Source organism: Hippopotamus amphibius, chromosome 3 (assembly GCF_030028045.1).
Source record: "Hippopotamus amphibius kiboko isolate mHipAmp2 chromosome 3, mHipAmp2.hap2, whole genome shotgun sequence".
Lineage (NCBI taxonomy): Eukaryota > Metazoa > Chordata > Mammalia > Artiodactyla > Hippopotamidae > Hippopotamus > Hippopotamus amphibius.
The window spans coordinates 137065243-137089174 of NC_080188.1; the positions used below are offsets into that span (position 1 = coordinate 137065243).

The 23932-nt window shown below is 40.4% G+C and overlaps 1 protein-coding gene across 2 annotated transcripts in view; it reads right to left on the reverse strand.

Moving 5' to 3' along the window:
* Nucleotides 1-5408: 5408 nt before the first annotated feature.
* ALDH9A1 (aldehyde dehydrogenase 9 family member A1) overlaps nucleotides 5409-23932 on the reverse strand; it is a 28795-nt gene continuing 10271 nt past the window's right edge. For both annotated transcript variants that reach the window (XM_057729459.1, XM_057729460.1), the window contains exons 4-11: nucleotides 23765-23899; nucleotides 22660-22856; nucleotides 21854-21994; nucleotides 15202-15390; nucleotides 14537-14624; nucleotides 11432-11573; nucleotides 8334-8446; nucleotides 5409-6139 (exon numbers count right to left, since the gene is read on the reverse strand). In XM_057729459.1, coding sequence (XP_057585442.1) covers nucleotides 6045-6139; nucleotides 8334-8446; nucleotides 11432-11573; nucleotides 14537-14624; nucleotides 15202-15390; nucleotides 21854-21994; nucleotides 22660-22856; nucleotides 23765-23899 — 1100 coding nt within the window. In that variant the 3' untranslated portion in view covers nucleotides 5409-6044. The remainder of the gene's footprint in view (nucleotides 6140-8333; nucleotides 8447-11431; nucleotides 11574-14536; nucleotides 14625-15201; nucleotides 15391-21853; nucleotides 21995-22659; nucleotides 22857-23764; nucleotides 23900-23932) is intronic.

Consider the following 23932-nt stretch of genomic DNA (forward strand, 5'->3'; position numbering starts at 1 on the left):
TCCAACACTCCTTCTATTATAGACGATATCCTTCCTGGGTAGAGTATCCTAGGTTGCAGATTTTTTCCCTTTCAGGACATTGAATGTATCTCACCACTCCCTTCTGGCCTGCAATGTTTTTGTAGAGAAATCAGCTGATAGCCTCATGGAGCATCCCTTATAACTGTTTTTCTCTTGCTGCCTTTAGAAGCCTCACTTTAACTTTTGCCATTTTAATTGTAAATGTCTTGGTGTGGGTCTGTTTTGGTTCATCTTGTTTGGGACCCTCTGTGCTTCCTATACCTGGATATGTTTCCTTCTTTAGGTTTGGGAAGTTTTCCACCATAATTTCTTCAAATACATTTTTGATCCCCTTTTCTCTTTCTTCTTCTGGGATCCCCATTATGCATAAATTGGCTCACTTTATATTATCCCATAGGTCTCGTATATTGCTTTTTTTTTCCTTCCATTCGTCTTCCTGTCTGATGTTCTGACTGGGTGATTTCCATTATTTTATCTTCCAGGTAACTCATTTTTGTGCACTATTTGGTTTGCCCATGGCCAGGACCATCTGTGCAGCTTTCTCTGCTCTGCCTGCCACAATGCGGCTGCTGCACTCTCTTTGAGCCTCTGAAGCTCCCCTTCTGTCCCGGCTGACCTCCCAGCTTGTGAAGGGGCTCCCCAGAGCAAAGGAACCTTTCCTCTTTCACAGCTCCCTCCCAGAGGCATAGGGCCTGTCCCGATTACTTTGGTTTTTCTTTTGTCCTACCTGGTGATCTTTCTTGCAGCTTTGGTTGTATGAGATCTTCTCCCAGTTCAACAGGTATTCTATGAGAATTGTTCCATGTGTACATGTATTTTTTTAAATCATCTTAATAGTCTTTTATTGCCTGGACTAGCCTTTTTTTTTTTTTTTAAAGAATTTTGAGATACAACTGACACACAATAAACTGCCTATATTTAAAGTGTACAATGATTTTTTTTTCTTATTAGTAATGTATATACAGCAACCCCAATCTCCCAATTCATTCCCCCCCAACCCCCCCCAACCCGCTTTCCCCACTTGGTGTCCATGTGTTTGTTCTTTACATCTGTGCCTCTATTTCTGCCTTGCAAACCGGTTGATTTGTAACATTTTTCTATATTCTGTGTATGTGTTAATATGTATTTTTCTCTTTCTGACTCACTTCACTCTGTATGACAGTCTCTAGGTCCATCCATGTCTCTACAAATGTCCCAATTTCATTCCTTTTTACAGCTGTGTAATATTCCATTGTATATATGTACATGTATTTTTGATGTACTTGTGGGAGGAGGTGAATTCCATGTTCTTCTATTCCACCATCTTGACCTCCTCCTGCCCTTACTGTATACGGTTCTTGAGGATCAAACCACAGTGGGCACACAACCTAGCAGGCGCTCCCTGTGGCCGAGGGCCAGCTCAGGTTCCAGCGCAAGGTGTGGTAAGAAGCACCAGAGCCACCCGCTGGCAAAACTTCACCCATCAAAAGTCAGCAACCAGGTTATCTTCTTATGTTCTAAGATCCCCCCAGAATTTGCCCTGCTTCCCTTTCACCCCTATAGCACTTGCCTCCAAAGATGCTCTCCTAACTCAGTCGAAAACTGCTCAGTTCCCTCTCTTAAGCAGTGCTGTCAACAGAACTTTCTGACGTGATGGAAATATTGTTCATCTCCACTGTCCACTACAGTAACCATGACCCACATGTGGTATCAAGTACACGAAATGTGGTGAAAGCAACTAAAAAGGTGAGTTTTTAGTTTTAATTGGATTTAAATAGCTACATGTGGCTAGTGGCTACTGTAATTGGATAGCACAGCAGTAAAGCAGTAGTTCTCAACCTTGTCTGTCCCCTACATTCACCCCAGCAGGGACCTTTTAAGAATCTAGATGAGCAGACCATGCCCCGAATCAATTAAATTAGAATCTCAGTATTTTTAAAACTGAGTATTTTAAACATGTGGCCAAAGTTGAGAATGACTGCCTTAAAAGCAGTGTTTGGCAAAGTCTTGGGCCTGAGAACCTCCTGGGGATCTTGTTAAAATGAAGACTGAGGACTTCCTAGGTGGCGCAGTGGTAAAGAATCTGCCTGCCAATGCAGGGGACACGGGTTCGAGCCCTGCCCTGGGAAGATTCCATATGCCATGGAGCAACTAAGCCTGTGCGCCTAAAAAAAAAAAAAAAAAAAAAAAAATGAAGACTGATTTGTAGGCCTGAGGTGGGAACTGAGATTCTGCAGGTCGAACAAGCAGATGCTGCTGCCCCTGGGCCACACCGAGTACCAATCCGTTCACCTACACAAACATTGAGTACTTGCTGTGAGCCCAGTGGCATGACAATTCTGGCTTTTAGAGTTTCCATTCTAGTCAGAGAAGATATAATAAGCCTATAATCTCAAATAGTAAGAAATGCTTTGAAGTAAATAAAATAGTGTAGTGGGATAAGGGTGTGTGCGGCTACTGTAGATTTAAGAAGGTAAATGTTTAGTTTTTGGCTTTCAGGAGGCTACAGGTGAATATCTGGGAAAACATGCTCTCTGGGGAACTGTGAGTTTCCTGAGGCAAGAACAAGCCTGGCAGAGTAACGCACAGGTGAACAGGGAGAGTGACAGGTGAAATAAGAGAAGGATGCAGGTGGTCACGGTAAGGAGTTGGGACTGTGTTCTAACTAAACTAAAAGCCACAGGAGGGTCTTAAGCAAGAGCATAAGGAATTCTCATTTACTGCTCACTGCAGATCTGTTCTGATAGTTTTTCGCAGCATCATTTAACTGCTAAAGTTTGGTCTCCTTTCTAGGCATTTCAGAGAAGCTAGGGTAGAGACTCTGCCATTGTAAGAAGCCGGCAAGGACTTGGGGTTGCCTACCCACCTCTCCGGAAGCTCCTGGTGGATGGCTTCTGTAGATGGTGTCAGTAAACTGTAACCAACTTTCATTCTGCCAGATTCTTGGCAGCAAGAGGATCTAAGGTGTAAGAAATACAGAGAAGCAGGAGGAAAAAGGGGGTCCAGTGGCCACCTTTTGTCTGAAAAAGACCCACCTACGTAAGAGACTGCCTCTGTATATGGAGTCACCAAAAAACCAAGTCAAAGATCAGGATCTGAGCTACTACAAAGGAGTAAGCCAACATGAGTCTTGCTTTTCTTCTTTCTCTCACTAATAAACTCCAAGACAGTTTCTATCAACAGCAGTTAAATGATGTTTTAGCACAGGAATCTGTCAACCAAAGAAGTCTTAAAATGCATGTAAAAGGACATGAGTTGAATAAACTTACATGTGGCCTCATCAAGATACAGGGTTAGTTAGCAGTTATTACCTTGAAGAAAACCCTAGAAAAGATATGCATCCAAATGTTAACAGTAGTTACATCTGGGAGATAAGATTAGATAGGGGAGGGAGAAAGAAGGGTACCTTCAGCTTAACTTTCAAAAGTCAATCAAAATACTAGTAGAGAAAAAAGGAGACTCCAGGAGAGTTTAACTAGATTACACAACTTCTTCCAAATCAAAGGGAGGCCTGGCCTCTTGGTTAAATCATGTTTCCTTAAGTGCATTTTGTACATATTACCACTCTCCTAAGATGCTTCATTATCAAATAAGAATCTTTGTTCAGGTAAATTTATGAAATACAATAGCTGATGACATCCTGGAACATACTTTGGACCACACTGGGTGTGGGACGCTGAACAATGCTCCCCACCAGGTATGTCACATCCTAACTTTCGGGACCTGTGAATATTACTTTATGTGGCAAAAGGAGACTTCGCAGATATGATTAAGTTAAGGATCTTGAGAGATTATTATGGACCATCCGGTGGGCCCTCAATGCTATCACAAGTGTCCATATAAGAGGGAAGCAGAGGGAGATCTGACTACACAGAGGAAGAAGGCAATGAATGGAAGCAGAGAGAGGCTTGAAGATGCTAAGCTGTTGGTGCTAAAGATAGAGGAGGGGCTGTGAGCCATGGAATGAAGCTCCAGAGATTGGAAAAGGCAGGGGACAGACTCTCTCCTAGAGCCTGCTGGGGAAACATGGCCCTGCCAACACCCTGGTTTCTGCCCAGTGAAACCATTTTGGATTTCTGACCTCCAGAACTATGAGATAATAAATGTGCCGTAAAGTCCCTATGTTTGTGGTAATTTGTTACAGCAGTCATAGAAAACAAATACCCTGAGTTAAGGTCTAGGAATCAGGGAAGGAGAACAGAAAGCACAAGAGTTGAAGTCCCACATACCTGGGTTGGAACCCTGCTCTTCGACTTATTGACTCAGCTGTGGTCAAGACTTCTCCAATTCTCAGTTTCTTCATCTGAAAATCAGGACTAAGCACTTCCTCATGTTTAGTGTGAGTATTCAATGAGAAGGGAAGTAGCAGATGGAATGCAGGAAAAGTATTTAAATGTTGGTTCCCTTTCCCTGGCTCTTTTCTCTTCAGAGGAACTGCCAGAAACTTTTCTCCTCCCAGGTGGCTCCTACTGCTTAAGTCACACAAGATCCCCTAAGACACACGGTGAGATCCCTGTTGGCCTTGCTCAGTATCATCTACATGCAAATATCCATCAAGAGAGGCTGATTCAATTGTCTCATCCTCTAATTACAGCATTTGCCCATCGTAATACATAATCAGATGCAGGCCCAGTAGCAAGAATCACCCCTTACCTCTTAGCTACTGTGATGACTGATTTTACATGCCAACCTGGCGGGGCTATGGGATGCCCAGGTACGTCTATGAGGATGTGTCCAGAAGAGATCAGCATTTGAACTGGTGAACTGAGTAAAGCAGATGGCCCTCCCCATTGTGGGTGGGCATCATCAAATCCATTCAGGGCCCAAATAGAACAAAAGGGCCGGAGAAGGGCAAATTCACTCTCTCTGCTTGGGTTGAGACATCTGTCTTCTGCCCTCGGACAGCAGCACTCCTGGGCTTCAGGCCTCAGGACGTGGACTGAATTACACCAGCTTTCCTGGGTCTCCAGCTTATGGAGAGCAGACTGTGGGCCTTTTCAGCCACTGTGATCACGTGAGCCAATTCCTATAAGAAATCCTCTCTTATACATATCTGTTCTATTCTACTGGTTCTGTTTCTCCGGAGAACCCTAATACCGCTATTAAATCTAAATTATTCCCCTGAAAGAAAGAGAAGGGGGCAAGGTGAGGATCACTGCAACAGTCTGAGAAGCCACCATGACCTGATGGCCCTTCAAGGACAGGCCCTGCTTATCGGGGCTGGGAAGAACATGGAGCCTAGAAGTCTGCACGGGCCACTGAAAGTTCATTACAGCAACAAAAGCCTGCCTGGGTGTACTCACTGCAAAGAAGGTCAAATCCTCTGCCTTAAACGTATGATTTTAGCCCTATTCTGTATCTTCCTATAACGCTGAGATGTGTTTAGCTTCAAATCACGACACTGAAAAGACTGACAGTATGATTTATTTAGTTTCAGTATACTGCAGTGGATTACAAATAATTTGTACATTTGAAAGGAAACTCTTCTGTCGTAAGAGAGCAAGCTGTAACTCAAGGACTGGAGCCGGTTTCCCCCACCCCTGCAGCGCTGGCTCTGGCTGGTCCGCGTTCACACCGAACTGACCTATCTATCAGCCAAGCCCTCTCTCCCGACTCTCAGCCTTCTCAACGGAATGACAAGGGGCCATGGCTTTAAGAAATCTCTGCTGATTCCCCCAGGAACCTCTAAAGGCATGGGTTCTTTAAAGAGAGCTACAGAGTGAACCTGTCGGTGGGTCGGCTCTGTGGAAGAAGAACAATCCTGGTCCCTCCCCTTGTTCTCCAGAAGTGTGTTAGTGACTCTCAAAGATTTTAGAGACGTTTGCTTTGATTCATAGCTTTCTTGATTAGTATCTAAAAGGCACTTACGCACATTTTCACTTACGATGTTGACTGAGCGAGGAAGAGCAACACTGAAGCATTCTCTTCTCCCAGCTGACCAACACTCTGCACCTAAACTGGAGGCGGCCGCACCACCGCAGTCAGGAGAGCCGGCTCGCGTGACTCCCAGGCCCGGCCACGCTCACTGGCTTCACTGCACGTTTTCAAAATGCAGACTCCACATCACCCATCTCCACGCACACAGTCTTTAGTTGTGAGTAATATTCAATTGTCACACGGCCATTCTCTCTGCCAAAGCCTGAAAGGAAGAGAAGGGGTGAGGATGGCTGTCGCCGCCACCCAGTCACAGTGACCTGCAGAGATGGCACTGCTCCCCGGGCTGGGGAAGAGCAGAGCCAAGAAGTCTGGGATCAAGTCCTCACTGCATGTGCTAGCTATGGAGCTAGATGTGGGGAAAGTGGCCCACTGGCCTTCGGGGATGGGGAAATACTTAGGTTTCATTTCTTACCAGTATGACGCTTAACTTCCAGTGTCTACTCTTCTAGGCTAAGTCTAAAAGTGTTCAGATTTTCTTATCAAGCACTAGAGCATTCTCTACAATTATCAACCTGATGCCTAACTCTACATAATAGGCTTATTAACCTTCTCTTATACTGAACCTGTAAGAGCATCTACTATTTACACCCTGCCCACTCATGTGGGGAGTGGACCCTTTATGCCCTCAGGTTACTCAAAGCCAAGACACTGGCCAATCACTAGTGGATGAGGTTACGTGCTAAAAGGACAGCCTTCTTTGTGCCCCCTGCCCCACACTGAAGCCAGCTCTGCATCCTAAGGGCAAGGCCCAGTCTCCAAAAATGCACATCTCCAGGGGGCACCATTCCAAAGAGGACATACACAAAGGCCCTGCTAAGTCCTCCCTTTGCCTTTTGTTCTTTTCCAAATCCTCTCACCAGGGAGCTCACTGGGCGTGTTAGGCCAGCTTTCTGTCCCTCTACTCTCACTGTAGGCATGTCCATGGGCACTGATGCAAAGATTCAGATTTAGGGAAGGGAAAGCTGGCCTCAGAGGCCCCACTGAGGCCAAAGCCAACGGCTCCAAACCAACTGAGGGTTATGAATTAATAAAACAGAGCCCTGGTTCCTACCCTGCATTTGGGTCTGTGCTACAGCTCCTCAGGTAGGTCCACAGGGATAAGAATGACTAGTGAAGTAAAACCAGAGAATGCCAGAATAATGCCAAACGCAATGTCAAATAAAACTGTCAAATAAGGACTTCCTAGGTGACGCAGTGGGTAAGAATACACCTGCCAATGCAGGGGACACGGGTTGGATCCCTGCCCCAGGAAGATACCACATGCCGTGGAGCAACTAAGCCTGTGTGCCACAACTATTGAGCCTACGTGCTGCAACTACTGAAGTCCACGCGCCTAGAGCCCATGCTCTGCAACGAGAGGCCACTGCAATGAGAAGCCCATGCACCACAACAGAGTAGCCCCCACTTGCCACAACTAGAGAAGGCCTGTGTGCAGCAACGAAGACCCAACACAGCCAATAAATAATAAAAAATATATAAATAAAAAACTGCCAAATTAACACCCACCATCTCATCATCAATCATCAGTGTTTATCTGTTTGCCAACACTGTGATGGCCGTAAATATCTGCCAAGAGACCAGGGGTCAGACTCTCAGAATGCTGCACCTACAAAGTCCAAACCAATTTTCATACAGAACTGGTGAAATTGGCGACAAACTTCAAAGAAAGAACCTCAAAGTAATGGCTATGTTCCTGATGCCCCAAATCTCCTAACAGACTAGACTTACAAACTTGCCATGGTTAGAACGTCTAGGGGCTTCCTGGTGGCACAGTGGTTAAGAACCTGCCTGCCAATGCAGGGGACATGGGTTCGAGCCCTGGTCCAGGAAGATATCACATGCCGTGGAGCAACTAAGCCTGAGCACCACAAGTACTGAGCCTGTGCTCTAGAGCCCACGAGCCACAGCTAATGAGCCCTTGTGGCTAGAGCTCATGCTCCACAACAGACGCCACCACAATGAGAAGCCTGCGCACCACTGCAAAGAGTAGCCCCCGCTCTCTGCAACTACAGAAAGCCCACATGCAGCAATGAAGACCCAATGCAGCCAATAAATAAAATAAATTTATAAAAAAAATATAAGAACATCTAGGAGTGGTTTTACGTTTACAGCAATCACAGACTGTGAGGAAAAAGTAATCCTACCCATGAGATAAACCTTTTTGAGATGTATGTCAGCTGTTCACAAGCCAGTCTACACATCAGAGCCTTCTGGAAAAAATAAAGATGCTTGGCTTCCATTCCCAGAGATGGATACAGTGAGCCTGGGACTAGGAATTCATATACCTTTCCAGGTGATTCTGATACAAAGACAGTTTAGGAACCTGGTCTATAAGGACTGAATCATGACCAGTGTCTCTAGAGACAGGAATCTGCTTTCACAATTCCCAGCCTCACCTGACTTCTTATATCCACCAAAAGGCAACTCCACTGGGCTGACATTATAGTTGTTAATGAAGCACATTCCAGCCTGAAGCTCAGCCACCACTCTGTGGGCACGCTGGATGTCCCTACAAAGAAAAAAATGCATTGGTTATTCCAAGTTTCTTTTGCTACTACTTCACCAGGAAAAGTTAGACTGTCACTTCAAAGTGTCTCAAAACATTGCCAAATTCTTGTTTTTTCAAAACGTGTTTTAAAATCTTACACCATCTAGGCAAAACAGATTAAGGGTTTACATTTTGTAGTCTCATCCAAAAGCATCTATAAAATAAGTAGCAGTAACAAGGGTGCCAAAACAATTCAATGGAGGAAAACAGTCTTTTCAACAAATAGTGATGAAAAAAAAAAAAAATTAAAATTAAAAAAAAAAAAATAGTGCTAAACAACTGGATATCCACATGCAGAAGAATGCAGGAAGATCCTTTCTTACACTATACACAAAAATTAACTCAAACAGATCACTGATCTAAAATATCAGAGTGAAAACCATAAAACTCTTCGAAGCAAACAGGAATAAATCTTCATGACCTTCAGTTAGATACAACCTTCTTAGGACACCAAAAGTAACAGATAAAGAAAAAATGGAATAATTATACCATCAAAATTTAAAAATTTTGTGCTGCAAGTAAGACTATCAGGAAAGTAAACGGACAACTCACAGAAATGCAAATCAAAACTACAAGACACCACTGCATATCCACTAGGATGGCTAAAAACAAAAGAACAGACAATAACAATTGCTGGCCAGGATGTGGACAAACAACCTGTATCTGAACCCTTGTACATTGCTGATGGGAATGTAAAATGGTGCTGCCACCCTGGAAAACAGTTTAGCAGTTCGTCCAAAAGTTAAACACAGAGTTACCGTATGACCCAGCAATTCCACTCCTGGGTATATACCCAGCAGGAATGAAACATACAGATATCCACACACAGACTCACATATGAATGCTCATAGGAGCATTATTCATAATAGCCAAAAAGTAGAAATAACCCACATGTCTATCAATGGATCAATGAATAAATAAAATGTAGTATATCCATAAAATAGAATATTACTCAGTAGTAAAAAGGAATAAAGTAGTGATAAATACTACAACATAAATGAATTTTGAAAAGAAGCCAATAAATGAACTAAGTGAAAGAAGCCAGTCACGAAAGGTCACATACTGTATGATTTCATTTATGCAAAATATTCAAAACACGCAAACCTATAAAGACAGAAAGTAGATGAGTGGTCGCCAGGGACTGAGGGGAGGTGAGAATGCAGAGTGATGAAAATGTTCTAAAATTAGATTATAATGACTGTTGTACAATCTGTAAATATACTAAAAACTACTTTATTGTACAACTCAAATGGGTGTACATGAATTGTTCCAAAAAACTGTGTTTTGTTTTATTTTTTTTAAAAAAAAGGAGTTACTCTCCTTTGTAACTGGCCTTTGTCTGTACTTTGGTAGTAATGCAAAGCAAGAGACTTAATCCACATAATCCTCAAATCAAAACAAGCAGCTCCTGAGAGAGGACTTTTAGGCCAATGAAATTATTCTGTTTGATACTACAAAGTGGAAACAAGTTACTATACACTTGTCCAAACCCACAGAATGTACACCAAGAGTGAACCCTAGTGTGAACTATGGTCTTTGGGTGACAATGATGTGTTTATGTAGGTTCATCAGCTCTACCAACTGTTCCACTCTGGTGGGGGATGTTGACCATGGGGGAGAGGCTATGCATGTGGGGGCAGGAGTATTTGGGAAATCTCTGTATTTTCCACTCAATTTTGCAGTGAACCTAAAACTGCTCTAAAAAATAAAGTCTATTTTAAAAAAAAAGCAGCTCCTCACTCTTTTCTTCAGAACTCAAAAAGAAGCTATTACATCAGGTCCTCAAGGGAGACTTGGGTCTTCCTTCCCAAGTTCTTGACCACAAAACTCCAAAAAAAAAAAAAAAAACCAAAAACCAAAAAACAACCACCACCTTGTATATTACTAAAGAAATAGCATAATCCCATGTGTAAAGCAGTCTTAGAAAACTGCCTACTACTGCCAAAGTCTAATCACAGTTTGTATATAATCAAGCAATCTGTAATCATTTTCAAAGCAATTTTACTCCCAAATCATTTTTTCCTTTTCTTATAGTGGTTGAAGCTTATGTACAAAGATATTAATCACAATGTTACTTACAATAGTTAAAATTGGAAATAGCACCCTAAACACACAACAGTAGAAAAAAGGCCCACATGTGTTATAATGAATTCCAATTTAGGGGCTACTGTAAAGCTATTAAAAATCATGTCTTTGGGGAATACTGCCCAGTATTTATATGCTTACAGGTTTCTAAATTCCTTGACATATATGTTTTTAATAGGCACCTAACAGGATGCTTTACATAGACCAGAAACTTAAATATTTATTCAATGAATGAATGAAAAAAGGACAGAATTTTCCTCAATGAAGTTAATAGCTTCATTTAAACTCAACAGTAGGGACTTCCTAGGTGGCACAATGGTTAAGAATCCGTCTGCCAATGCAGGGGACACAGCTTCGAGCCCTGCCCCAGGAAGATCCCACATGCTACGGAGCAACTAAGCCTGTGCACCACAACTATTAAGACTGCACTCTAGAGACTGTGAGCCTCAACCATTGAGCCTGTGTGCTGCAACTGCTGAAGCCTGCGTGCCTAGAGCCCGTGCTCCATGGCAAGAGAGGCCACCGCACAACAATGAAGAGAACGGTCCCCCCTCCTCCCACCACGGCAACTAGAGAAAGCCTGTGTGCAGCAACGAAGACCCAACACGCAGCCAATAAATAAATTTATAAAAAATAAATAAATAAATAAACATAAACTCAACAGTAGGTTTCTCTGGCCATTCAGGGCTAAATGCGAAATGCTACTTTGGCATCTTCTCACTTTACCTGAAACAAATAAGAAATGCTAATGAAAGTGCAGTGAGGGCAAACTCCAGTGAGGGAATGAGATCAATTAAATATCTAAGAAGACACTGCAGCCCCGTTTCTTCAAAGCTGCTTCGGGTGTCCTTCCCGACCTACCTGGTGAAGACACCAGCAGCTAGTCCAAAAGTGGTATCATTGGCTCTTTCCACAACCTCAGCTTCAGTGTCAAATGATAAAATGGACATAACCGGTCCAAAGATCTCTTCTTTCACACAGGTCATGTCATCTCTGCAATTAGCTGCAAACATTATTAAAACACCACACATCAGTGAAGGAATTAGAATTTCTGACATGTTAAAATTTCTTGTTCATAGTAAACCGTGAAATACACAGCTTTAGAGAAATTTCGATGTGACATTTCCAGTGTGAATACAAATCAGAGCACCCTTTCTGCATGACGATTTAACACTGTGTATAAAGGAGTCATGGCCTTTGCATTAATTCCAAATCCGCTTTTTTAATTCGTCATAAGGACATAGCTAATGAGATGGACAAGGATGTACGTACAACGACTTCCACCACAACATTCCTGTGACAGTGAAAACTAGAAGCAATAAACTAGATATACAAAATAAGTGGGATGGTCACATGAATGGTACACATTCCGAGGATGAACTTCTATGAAGCCTTGAAAAGTAATGTTCTTGAAGGAAGTTTAGTAAGCAGATGCTCATGATAAACAATCACTGAAAAAGATATAAACTGTGTATATTGTCCCAATTTCTGTTAAAATGTTACACATGATTAACATTTTTTATACTTTTTCACATTTTCTTAATGACTCTGTGATATGATTAGAATGACAATATTTTTTTAAAAAGAAAATACAATATAAAAAACAAACTTAGAAACAATTGAAGGCATGAAGTTTTCAAGTTGGCTCAAGGGGGGAAAGTTGGAGGGGGGCAGTTGAGGTGGGATGAATTGGGAGATTGGGATGGCCATATATACATTAAAATGTATAAAATAGATAACTAATAAGAAAAATATCAAATTGTACACTTTATATGCAGTTTATTGTATGCCAATTATATCTCAATAAAATTATTTTTAAAGGGAAAAAAATTAAAATTGAAATTAAAAAGGTTTTAAATGGCTAATTCCTAAAATGATTAAATTCACAGTCGACATTTTTAAATATGCATATATATCTAAAGAAGCTCATATATTTAGATGTGCAATACTGAATCCAGTGATCCTCAAGAGAATGGTGCTTTTATCTGCACTGTGGCTGAAGGACAGCTCACCTCAATGCTGACAACCACTGCACGGAGTAAGATTTGGTGTTTGTAAGGTTGTCTGATACATGTGTAAGGAATGTGGAAGCAGAAAAAGAGCTTGAGAACCCTACTATAAACACCAGCTTTATACTAGCCAAAGCTAAAAACCAACTACTCACGTATCTACAAAGACGAGGACTCTAAAATCTCATAAAAGATGGATCAGAGCTTGTGTGTACAAAGTAAGAACAGCATTCTGGTCGTCTGTTACACTGTACTTTGGGGACACCTACACTATCTTAAAAGGTATATTAAATAATTTTAAGTTGTGTTTAAGATAGTTTATTATGATCTAAACCTCTGAAAACTACTAATCCACATATAATTTTTAGGGAAATCATTAGCCAGAATATTAAATTACTCAAGACAATTCATTACCCAAATGTCTCAGAATACAGTTTGTCTTACGCAGGTTGATGACACAGTGTGGCTGTGTGTGCAATGCGTTCTATATTGGACTCAAAAGAAATGAGGGGACAAAGCAGCAGCTGACATTACAAGAAAAGGAATAGTTCCTGCCTCACATGTAACAGTCACTATACTTTAGCCCCAAATCTCAAGTATATGAATCTAAAGATCAAGACTCTGTAGTAATTCTTAAACTGTAATGTGCAGGAAGATGAACTGAGGACTGATTAACACGCAGATCTCGAGGTCCCAGCCCCTGAGAGTGACATTTGGGGGTCTAAGGGAGAGACCAGAGATCTGCCTTTTTAACAAGTTTTCCAAGTAATACTGATGCGGTGGACCACAAACCAGGCTTTCAGAATCACTAGAATGAAGTTAATGTAGTTAGCTCCGTTCTTTGCACAGCTTCACAGCTTGCTTAAAAACAGTTTTTTCCTAATTGTAAAATATATGTTTTCTGTAGAAAATCTATAATATTCAGAAATGCACAAAGTATAACAAAAATCACCTCTAATCCCAGCATCCAGAGGAATCCACTATCAATATTATGATGCATATACTCTGTTCCTTCTTTTTCTCATGCACATATTTGGTTTTTAATAGATTTGGGATAATACCATACACACTACTTTTTAACCTATATTTTCTATTTATAAACATTGTAAGGTTTCCCTCTTCTTTAAAAACTACAAGCTGATCCATGGTATGGATGCTAAATTCACAGCCTTGAAACATAAGTGGATTTTTTTCTGGCAAGGGCTAGAAAGGTTAAACTGCATCAAATATCAAGTGTTGAAAAGTGACACCACTATCAACCTCAGGGACAAAAAACAGCTCAATCTATCTTCAAGATAAGGTGTGAGGAATTATACAACATAATTCCATCTACATACAGTTTTTTAAAGCCAAGAAAACTAGCAATATTTTCACAGGAGATACTAACATACATTATAAAATGACAGAGAAAAGTAAATGACAACAACAACATCTAGAACAGTATCACCCCCAGTAGGAGGGAAGGATATGAGTGTAAGGACAGTAGGATGACCACATACTTGACTGTCCAAACCAGGAGATTTATCAGATTGGAAGGAGGTGCTAAAAATTATTATACCATATAATTTTTGAAAATATTAATATATTGTCCAGCAAATTGGTTTTATTATATTGATGACTAAAGTTCAAAGAAAAACACTTTCTTTAACAACTTTCTTAAGAAAAGAAATTCATCACTTAATTTTTAACAAACATGCACTTTCATTTTTTCTGGAGCTCCTTGCTTCTAAAACAGGTGTACACATAGTTAAGTCCCAGGTAACCGATATCATCATCCAAGAGGAGGGGCACACAGGAGGCCTCCAAGATCACGGAGAATATCTACTCCTTAAATCTGAGTAGTGGGGACACACAGTTTGCCAACCCTTGCCTTACACCATATACAGAGTTTATAAATATTCTTTTCTATCTGACATTTAATTCAAACTGTTTAAAAGCAAACAAGGAGAGGACATACTTAACACACAAGGTCTCATGTAGTACCCATCCTTTAATTTGGGATCTTCAGGTACATAGAGGTCTCCACCACATAACACTTTAGCACCCTGCCAAAAAAGAAAAAAGAATGCACACATTGGGATTTCCTAGGCGGCACGATGGTTAAGAAAACTCCTGCCAATACAGGGGACATAGGTTCGACCCCTGCTCCAGGAAGATCCCACATGCCATGGAACAACTAAGCCTGTGTGCCACAGCTATTGAGCCCATGTGCTGCAACTACTGAGGCCCATGCACCTAGAACCATGCTCCAAAGAGCCTGTGCTCCGTAACAAGATAAGCCACCTCAATGAGGAGCCCGCACACCACAATGAAGAGTAGCCCCCGCTCACCACAACTAGAGAAAGCCTGTGTGCAGCAACGAAAACCCACCACAGCCAATAAATAAATAATTTTTTTAAAAAAGAATTCATATATTATGTTAAACATACAACCTCAATATGAATTCCTGAAATGCTACCTGTGTCCTGAACAAATGTATACTTAGTCACTCTGCTGCAAGTACAACACAAAATGCTGCTCCCAAATGGATATGACGATAGGAAAGGGGCACAGAATGAGTAATCTAGGAGTAATTACCCCTCCCACTTGTCTCATCTCACCTCATCTCCACTTGCTTCTCACCTGCTCCTTTGCCACTTTAACAAACCCGAGGACTCGCTCCAGATGTGGTCGGTTGATCAGGGGACCCATCCTTGTATGTTCCAGAAGGGGATCTCCAATTTTTATCCTTTGGGTCTGTTTCACCACTTCCTCTGTAAATTGATCAAGAATTTCCTTTTGCACAAATACCCTTGTACCATTACAACAAACCTAAAGGACAGACACAAATTTATATGTAGGTAAGGGGGAAAAAAGGAAAAAAAACAATCCAACAGCTTTAAATTTAAGAGAGCATACTTTCTTTAAAGGTTAGTTCCATTTCTAAAAATTATCACCATACTGAATAGGATCACACATGTAATTGAGGACATGCTACTCTACACACATACACTCTGTCATTTGAGATAAAAGTTATGCCTTGGACTTCCTAGGTGGTGCAGTGGTGAAGAATCCGCCTGCCAATGCAGGGGACACAGGTTCGAGCCCTGCCCTGGGAGGATTCCACATGCCACGGAGCAACTAGGCCCGTGCGCCACAACTATTGAGCCTGTGCTCTAGAGCCCATGAGCCACAAGTACTGAGCCCATGTGCTGCAGCTATTGAGGCTCATGCGCCTAGGGCCCGCGCTCCGCGGCAGGAGAGGCCACTACAATGAGAGGCCCATGCACCGCAATGAATAGTAGCCCCTGCTCGCAGCAACTAGAGAAAGCCCATGTGCAGCAACGAAGACCCAATGCAGCCAATAAACAAAATAAATAAATAAATAAATAAATTTAAAAAAAGTTATGCCTTGGTTTTTGTTTAAATTTCCTTAAGGCAGTTAATAGATTCATATGACCCACAGGACTTCTATTTCCTCATCTCAGATGCTCAATGGGGTTGTATATTTTGAGAGCAGGAGGTAAAAGTGGAAGGGATTTTAGAGTAAAAACAAATCAAGAACTGAGGCCTTGAATCTAATAAAAATCTAGAGCATTTTATAGTCAATTTTTGTCTCTAAAATCACAAATAATGGGAAATTTCCTGGTGGTCTAGTGGTTAGGACTCCATGCTTTCACTTCCAAGGGCCGGGGTTCAATCCCTGGTTAGGCAACTAAGATCCCGCCAAAAATTTTTTTAAATAATTAATACATAAGTAAATAAATAAATAAATAAATTCACAAATAATGACTATTTAGACCTTCCCATAGACATAAGCATAAACACTGCTCAAATGCTATCAGAACAGAATAGAAAAGAAAGTCCAAAACTAGATCCAAGTACTCAAGGAAATTTAGTTTATGATAAATGTGGAATCTCAAACCACTGGAGCAAAGATGAACTAGTAACAAATGGTGCTAGAACTAGTTAGCCATGTGAAAAATGAGATACAATCTTACACCACACACAAAAGTAAACCCCAAATGTATCAGGAACTTAAATATAGGATAAGAAACCAATTACCAAGAGAAAATATAGGTGAATTCGTCTATAACTTACATGTAGGAAAAGGTTTTCTAACTAGTACTCAAAATCTAGATGCAATGAAAGAAAAAACTGATAAATCTGACTACATAAAATGTATAATCTTTTGCATGGAAAAACATCCTAAACAAAGCCAGGACACTAGACAAACTGGACGAAAACATTTACAATGTACATCACAGATAAAGGGTACTAACACCAATATTTAAATTATAAAAATTGAGGGAAAATTGAGACTAATGGTATAATACACCAAAAAAAGTGAACTTTACTACATGTGAATAAAAACTCTATTAAAAATTGAGCAAAATGACTAGATGTTCAACATAAAAATGGACAAATATTATGCACAATTCACACACACATACAAAAATGGTCCTTAAGCCTAGAAAAGATGTTTGATCTCATTCATAGTTAGAGACTAAAATTAAAACTACAATGAAATACCATCTTTTACCCAGTGAGGAAATAGGCACACATATATTGTTGGCAGGAATGCAAGTTGGTCCAACCCATTTGGAGGGGAATATGGCACTATCCTGTAAAATTATATATGCATTCAACATCACTAACCATAAGGGAAACACAAATAAAAACCTACAGTGAGATACTACTTCACATCCACTCTGATGGCTACCACCAAAAAAACCCAGAAAATAACAAGTATTGGCAAGGATGTGGAGAAACTGGAACCCTTGTACACTGTTGGTGAGAATGTAAAATGGTGCAGTTGCTGTAGGAAACAGTATGGCAATTCCTTAAAAAAATTAAACACAGAATTACCATATGATCTAGAAATTCTACTTCTGGGTATATACCCCAAAGATGTGAAAACAGGGACTTGAATAGATATTCGTACATCAATGTTCATAGCAGTACTAGTTGCAACAGCCAAAGGCAGCAATAACCTAAATGTTCACTGGTAGATGAATGGACAAAGAAAATATGGTATGCATATACCACGGGATACTATCCCATCTTGAAAAGGAAGAAAATTCTGACATATGCTACAACATGGATGAACCTTAAAGACCTTAAGTTAGGTGAAATAAGCCAGACATAAAAGGACCAATACTGTTTGATTCCACTTACATGAGATACCTAGAATAGTCAAATTCATATGGAGAGAAAGTAGAATAGTGGTTCCCCGGGACTAGGAAGAAGAGGATATACGAAGTTGTTGTTTAATATGCAGAGTTTCAGTCCTGGAAGATGAAAAGAGTTCTAGAGGTGGATGGTGGTGATGATTGCACAATGATGTGAATGTACTGAATGCCAATGAAATGTACACTCAAAAATGCTTAACATGGTCAACTTTATGTTGTGTATATATTACCACAAAAAAATAGGCACAAAAAAATCACATATGCATTTCTAGGAATTTACTCTGAAAATATATCTCCAACAGTATGAACACACATGCACAAGGTTATTCACTCCAGAACTGTTTGTAATCACAAAATATTGGAAACAACTAACTGTCCATCCAAAAAAGAATAGCTGAATAAACTAATAGCTATACAAGGAATTACTATCTACACAGCTATAAAAAAGAAAGAAGATTTCTATGAAATAAAATGGTTTCCAGGTGAAAAAAGAAAGAGCAAAAGAATCTCTAATATGCTATCTTTTGTATATAGGAAAGAAGAGAAAATAAGAAATATACAAGTACCTGCTCATTTGTATAAAAAGAAGCAGGAAGGAAAAATGAGAAACAGATTTGGCTGGATAGGGATGGACTGGAAGAAGGAGGGAACAGGATTGAGGTAGAAGGGCTAGGAGGAGTACCTTTTTGGTAAAATTCTGGCATTCAGAACCATGTTAGTATTGCATCTAATCAAATTAAATAAATTTTTAAAGCAAGGAGAGGGGGAAATAAATCCCAAATGAAATACAAACAGAAACAAACTTGTTATTTAAAATGAATTATCATAACCACACTGAAGGGGGTGGTGAAGGAAGAACTGACCCGTTAACTTCTGAGCACAGCATTTTAACTATACCCTCAAGCTACACACAGAGACTGTGAAAAAACATGCTCAACTCTAGTTAGGAGGTTTATTTTTCAGAGTAGTGTAGGCTCACAAATCGGAAACTATTATAAACATATTCTAGAACTGAGCAATTATATATATTGTGAATAATGGAAGCTAAGTGTCTGTCAGAGAAGGAAATTATAAACATGGAAGGGAGGGGGCTAAAATAAACTTTGCAGTATTGGAATGATTGGAAATATCCGTATGAACTTGTACTTATTAATATAGATGGGTACATAAATAGAGGTGTGTGTGCACATACATACATATACGCCAAACATATTTCCTGGCTCTGGCTTCTAACAAGACACAAAAGCAATGATACCCCAGTAGAAACGAGTACACCTGGCACCCAGACCTTGGTTTCTAAATACCATTTACCACTAAATGGAACCAAACCTCCTTAGAGAAATGGTTCATTCTAGAGCTCCAACAGAGAAAACACAAGATATGTCTAGAACACCTTGCAGTGCCAGGAAGTGCAGAAGTGCTCAAAGAATAATGAGGACATATCAAAAAGTCACAGTATGGTACCGGCATAGAAATAGAAAGCAAGATCAATGGAATAGAATAGAGAACTCAGAAGTAAGCCCAAACACATATGGGCACCTTATCTTTGACAAAGGAGGCACGAGTATACAATGGAAAAAAGACAGCCTCTGCAATAAGTGGTGCTGGGAAAATTGGACAGCAACATGTAAAAGAATGAAATTAGAACACTTCCTAACACCATACACAAAAATAAACTCCAAATGGATTAAAGACCTACATGTAAGGCCAGACACTATCAAACTCCTAGAGGAAAACATAGGCACAACACTCTATGACATACAGCAAAGCAAGATCCTTTTTGACCCACCTCCTAGAATCATGGAAATCAAATCAAGAATAAACAAATGGGACCTCATGAAACTTAAAAGCTTTTGCACAGCGAAAGAAACCATAAACAAGACTAGAAGGCAACCCTCAGAATGGGAAAAAATAATTGCCTATGAAACAACGGACAAAGGATTAACCTCCAAAATATACAAGCAGCTCATGAAGCTTCATACCAAAAAAGCAAATAACCCAATCCACAAATGGGCAGAAGACCTAAATAGACATTTCTCCAAAGAAGACATACAGATGGCCAACACACACATGAAAAGATGCTCAACATCACTCATCATCAGAGAAATGCAAGTCAAAGCCACAATGAGGTATCACCTCACACCAATCAGAATGGCCATCATCACAAAATCTGGAAACAACAAATGTTGGAGAGGGTGTGGAGAAAAGGCAACTCTCCTGCACTGTTGGTGGGACTGTAAGTTGGTACAGCCACTATGGAAAACAATTTGGAGGTTCCTTAAAAAACTACAAATAGAACTACCATATGATCCAGTCATCCCACTCCTGGGCATATACCCAAAGAAAACCATAATCCCAAAAGAAACTTGTACCATAATGTTTATTGCAGCACTATTTACAATAGCCAGGACATGGAAGCAACCTAAATGCCCATCAACAAATGAATGGATAAAGAAGATGTGGCATATATATACAATGGAATATTACTCAGCTATAAAAAGGGATGAGATGGAGCTATATGTAATGAGGTGGATAGAACTATACAGTCTGTCATACAGAGTGAAGTAGGTCAGAAAGAGAAAGACAAATATTGTATGCTAACTCACATATACGGAATCTAAAAATGGTACTGATGAACTCAGTGACAAGAACAAGGAAGCAGATACAGAGAATGGACTGGAGAACTTGAGGTTTGGGAGGGGGCGGGGGGTGAAGGGGAAGCTGAGACAAAGCGAGAGAGTAGCACAGACATATACATACTACCAACTGTAAAATAGATAGTCAGTGGGAAGTTGTTGTATAACAAAGGGAGACCAACTCGAGGATGGAAGATGCCTTAGAGGACTGGGGCAGGGAGGGTGGGGGGGACTCGAGGTGGGGGGAGTCAAGGAAGGGAGGGAATACGGGGATATGTGTATAAAAACAGCTGATTGAACTTGGTGTACCCACAAAAAAAAAGAAAAAAAAAAAGTCACAGAAAGAGGCTCCCACTAGCAGAATCTGCAATTATTTGAGCATCAAAATAAATAATAATAGTAATGGGTAATAACTCACAGAATGAGGTAAGAAGCCATGGGCCTGTGCTGATGTAAGTAAGTGAATGAAAAACAAACTAGGAAGAGGGAAAAAAGTTCTTTCCTGCAATAGATAGTGAACTAAATAAATGTAAAAAGAATAACAGAATTGGAAAAATCACCATTTGGTGACAACCAGAAGAAAATTACTTCCAGCAAACATCATCAAAGGGTGCTAAAACTAGCAGGTTAAAGTTTGATAAGGAACAAGATAGTCTCACTTTATCTCCTACAAGACACTTATTAACCACCTTAAGCAAGTGATCAAAGTCAACAACACCACTGGAAAATATAAAACATATCATTTTTGTAGTGTTTTTTTGCCAAAAATGCATGACCTGAATCCAATTTTTTTTTATTTTTTTTTAATAATCTGAATCCAATTTAAAAAGCAAAACAAAAAACCTAAACAGACCCAAAATGAGGAACATTCTACAAAATAAACACCCTGTATTCTTCAAAACTGTCAAGGTCTTGAAAGATAAAAATGACTTTAGAACTGTTCCAGATTCAATGAGAATAAAGAGACATGACAAGTAAATGCAACACATCTTCCTGGATTAGATCCTGGACCAGCAAAAAAAATTGTTTTCTTTTGCTAAAAGGACCTTAGTCAAACAAATGGCGAAATAATGGTGAAATCTGAATAAGAGTTACAGATTGAGTAATAGCACTACATTAATACCAAGTTACCGATTTTAGTAAGTATATTGTGCTTATTTAAGAGAATGCACTTGTTTTTAGGAAATACACATAGGAATGTAGAGGTTAGGGATCTGCTGCAACTTTCAAACAGATCAGAAAAAAAAATAATATGCATATGCATGTATAGACAGACAAACAGAATGGTAAACATAATAAAATGTTAACATTAAGGAACCTAGTTCAAATGTACATGGGAATTCTTTGTACTACCTGTGCAACTTTTCTGTAGGTCTGAAATTATTTCAAAATAACAAACTTTAAAACACACTGTGAGATGAAGGGGTGGAGATTCCCATTAAACCTCTTCCAGGGTCAGGTACACACCTCGCCTTGCGTGAGGAAGTTGGCCATCAGTGCCCCCCTCACAGCATTCTTCATATCACAATCTGAGAAGATGATCAGTGGAGACTTGCCTCCAAGTTCCAAGGTAACAGGTTTGATTCCTTTAGCTGACATCTCCATGATCTTACAGAACAAGAACAAGAGCATTCAGAAGAAGTTTAACACCAATGAGATCACATACTAGGTTAACTACACCCTGACCCTCCAAAGTCATCCTGAACTACACATGACCTGCAGCCTTGTTCTCAATAGACTTTGTGCTTCGTCTACTTGAAATATTCTTTTCCAGTACACTGAAGAGAATCTGCAGAATTGCACTTTTTAAATGAAATTTAAAAAATACTGTCAATTCAACCTGAGTGTCATGAGCAGAAACTCCTTTGTATTACTGTTACTGTGTTCAAGGCTGACAGAGCTCAGAGCACAAATAAAAGTCAAAACAATGAATCTAAAATAAACTGAGAAAACACCCTTTCTTCAGAGGTAGCTGCTATAGACGAAGTAAGTCACCAAACAATACAAGTGGCAGCCCACGGCCTGCCCTGTCAGACACAGACAGGAGGAGACGATTCCCATCCCCAATGGGCCTAACACCAGTGGGCTGTTCTAATCGCCCCGTCACACTTTTAAAGTACACTTCAGACCTTTGCCCAAAAACACCTACAGCCTCCCTGCCAACACAAGCTGGGTAAAATCAGAGGATAAGCCTCCAACGTATACCCTGTGGAGGCCTGACACAGTCCTATCTAGATGCCACCTATGTTCATCTAAACTGGTCTTGTCTTCACCTTTGAGCCAGTGGGCACACTTCCAGTGAAGGAGACTTTGGCCACATCACGATGCTGACACAGAAACTGGCCTGTGGCGGCACCTCCTTGCACCACATTGAAGAGCCCAGGAGGCACGCCAGCCTCAGTATAGACTTCAGCCAGCAGCAATGTGGACACAGGCGTGAAGGGAGAAGGTTTAAAGACCATGGCGTTGCCTGCATTACCGAGACACAATCACAGAAAGACTCTTAAGACTGGGGATCCCCTGAAGACAGGACAAGAGGACACATCAAGAACAACTCCAATTGTTTCCTGTGCCCCATCAGAGGCTAGGCCAAAAGTGTTATGAATAAGTAAACATATCTTGATCTTCCCACTTTGGTTTCTCTCGTTAAACACACCCCAAGCCATACACTTGCAGTATCTCAACCAATACCTTACACTTGCATATCTAGAGCATTTCGCATATATTAATCTCATTTAACATTTGCAACAGCAGTATGAAGTAGGTATAATTAGATCCATTTTATAAAAGTTGAAGCTGCAGACCAGAAAGGTTAATTAATTTGATGCAGGTCCCCAAAGCTAGTGACTTAATTCTATTTCTCCTCTATCATGGAGAAATGTGCAAAAAGAAAGTGAAACAGCAACATGAAAAAAGCTGCATTTCAATACAGCTTTTTTAATAGCAAAGCTTTTTTAGCCCAACAGTTTTTTCTAAGATATAATGTCTCCAATAAAGAGCTTAAAAAAAAAAAAAAAAAAGATATAATGTCTTCTTTTCCCACAGATTCCTCTCTTTAAACATCACAAGAAAACTTTTTGTTAATCAGCCAAAGCTTTTCCAATGGAAGCCTTATCATTTCTCTAAGACACAAATGAAGGAGGAAGTTTATCTTTTGCTTCCTAAATGAAGTCAAACTCCTAAGTGCTACCCACTACACAGAAGTTCATGCCCAGAATTCTTGTCCATAAAGGAAGAGAACTTACAAGCAGCACAATGGAAACAAGGTAGACACAATCTGTGTGTATCACCTCAAAGCTCCCTAAGGGGCAAGGCACGGCTAAAACCACATCCTGGGAGAAAGGATGGCTCACAGGTAGAGGAATAATTCATTCTTACCACAAGCCAGAGCTGGAGCTGACTTCCAGCAGGCGATCTGAAAGGGGTAGTTCCACGCTCCTATTCCAACACACACCCCCAGTGGTTCCCTTCTGGTGTAACCAAAGGATCCACCTGGGAGCTGGATGTGTTCGCCTAAGGGGGCAAAAAGGGTAGAGAAGAGCGCAG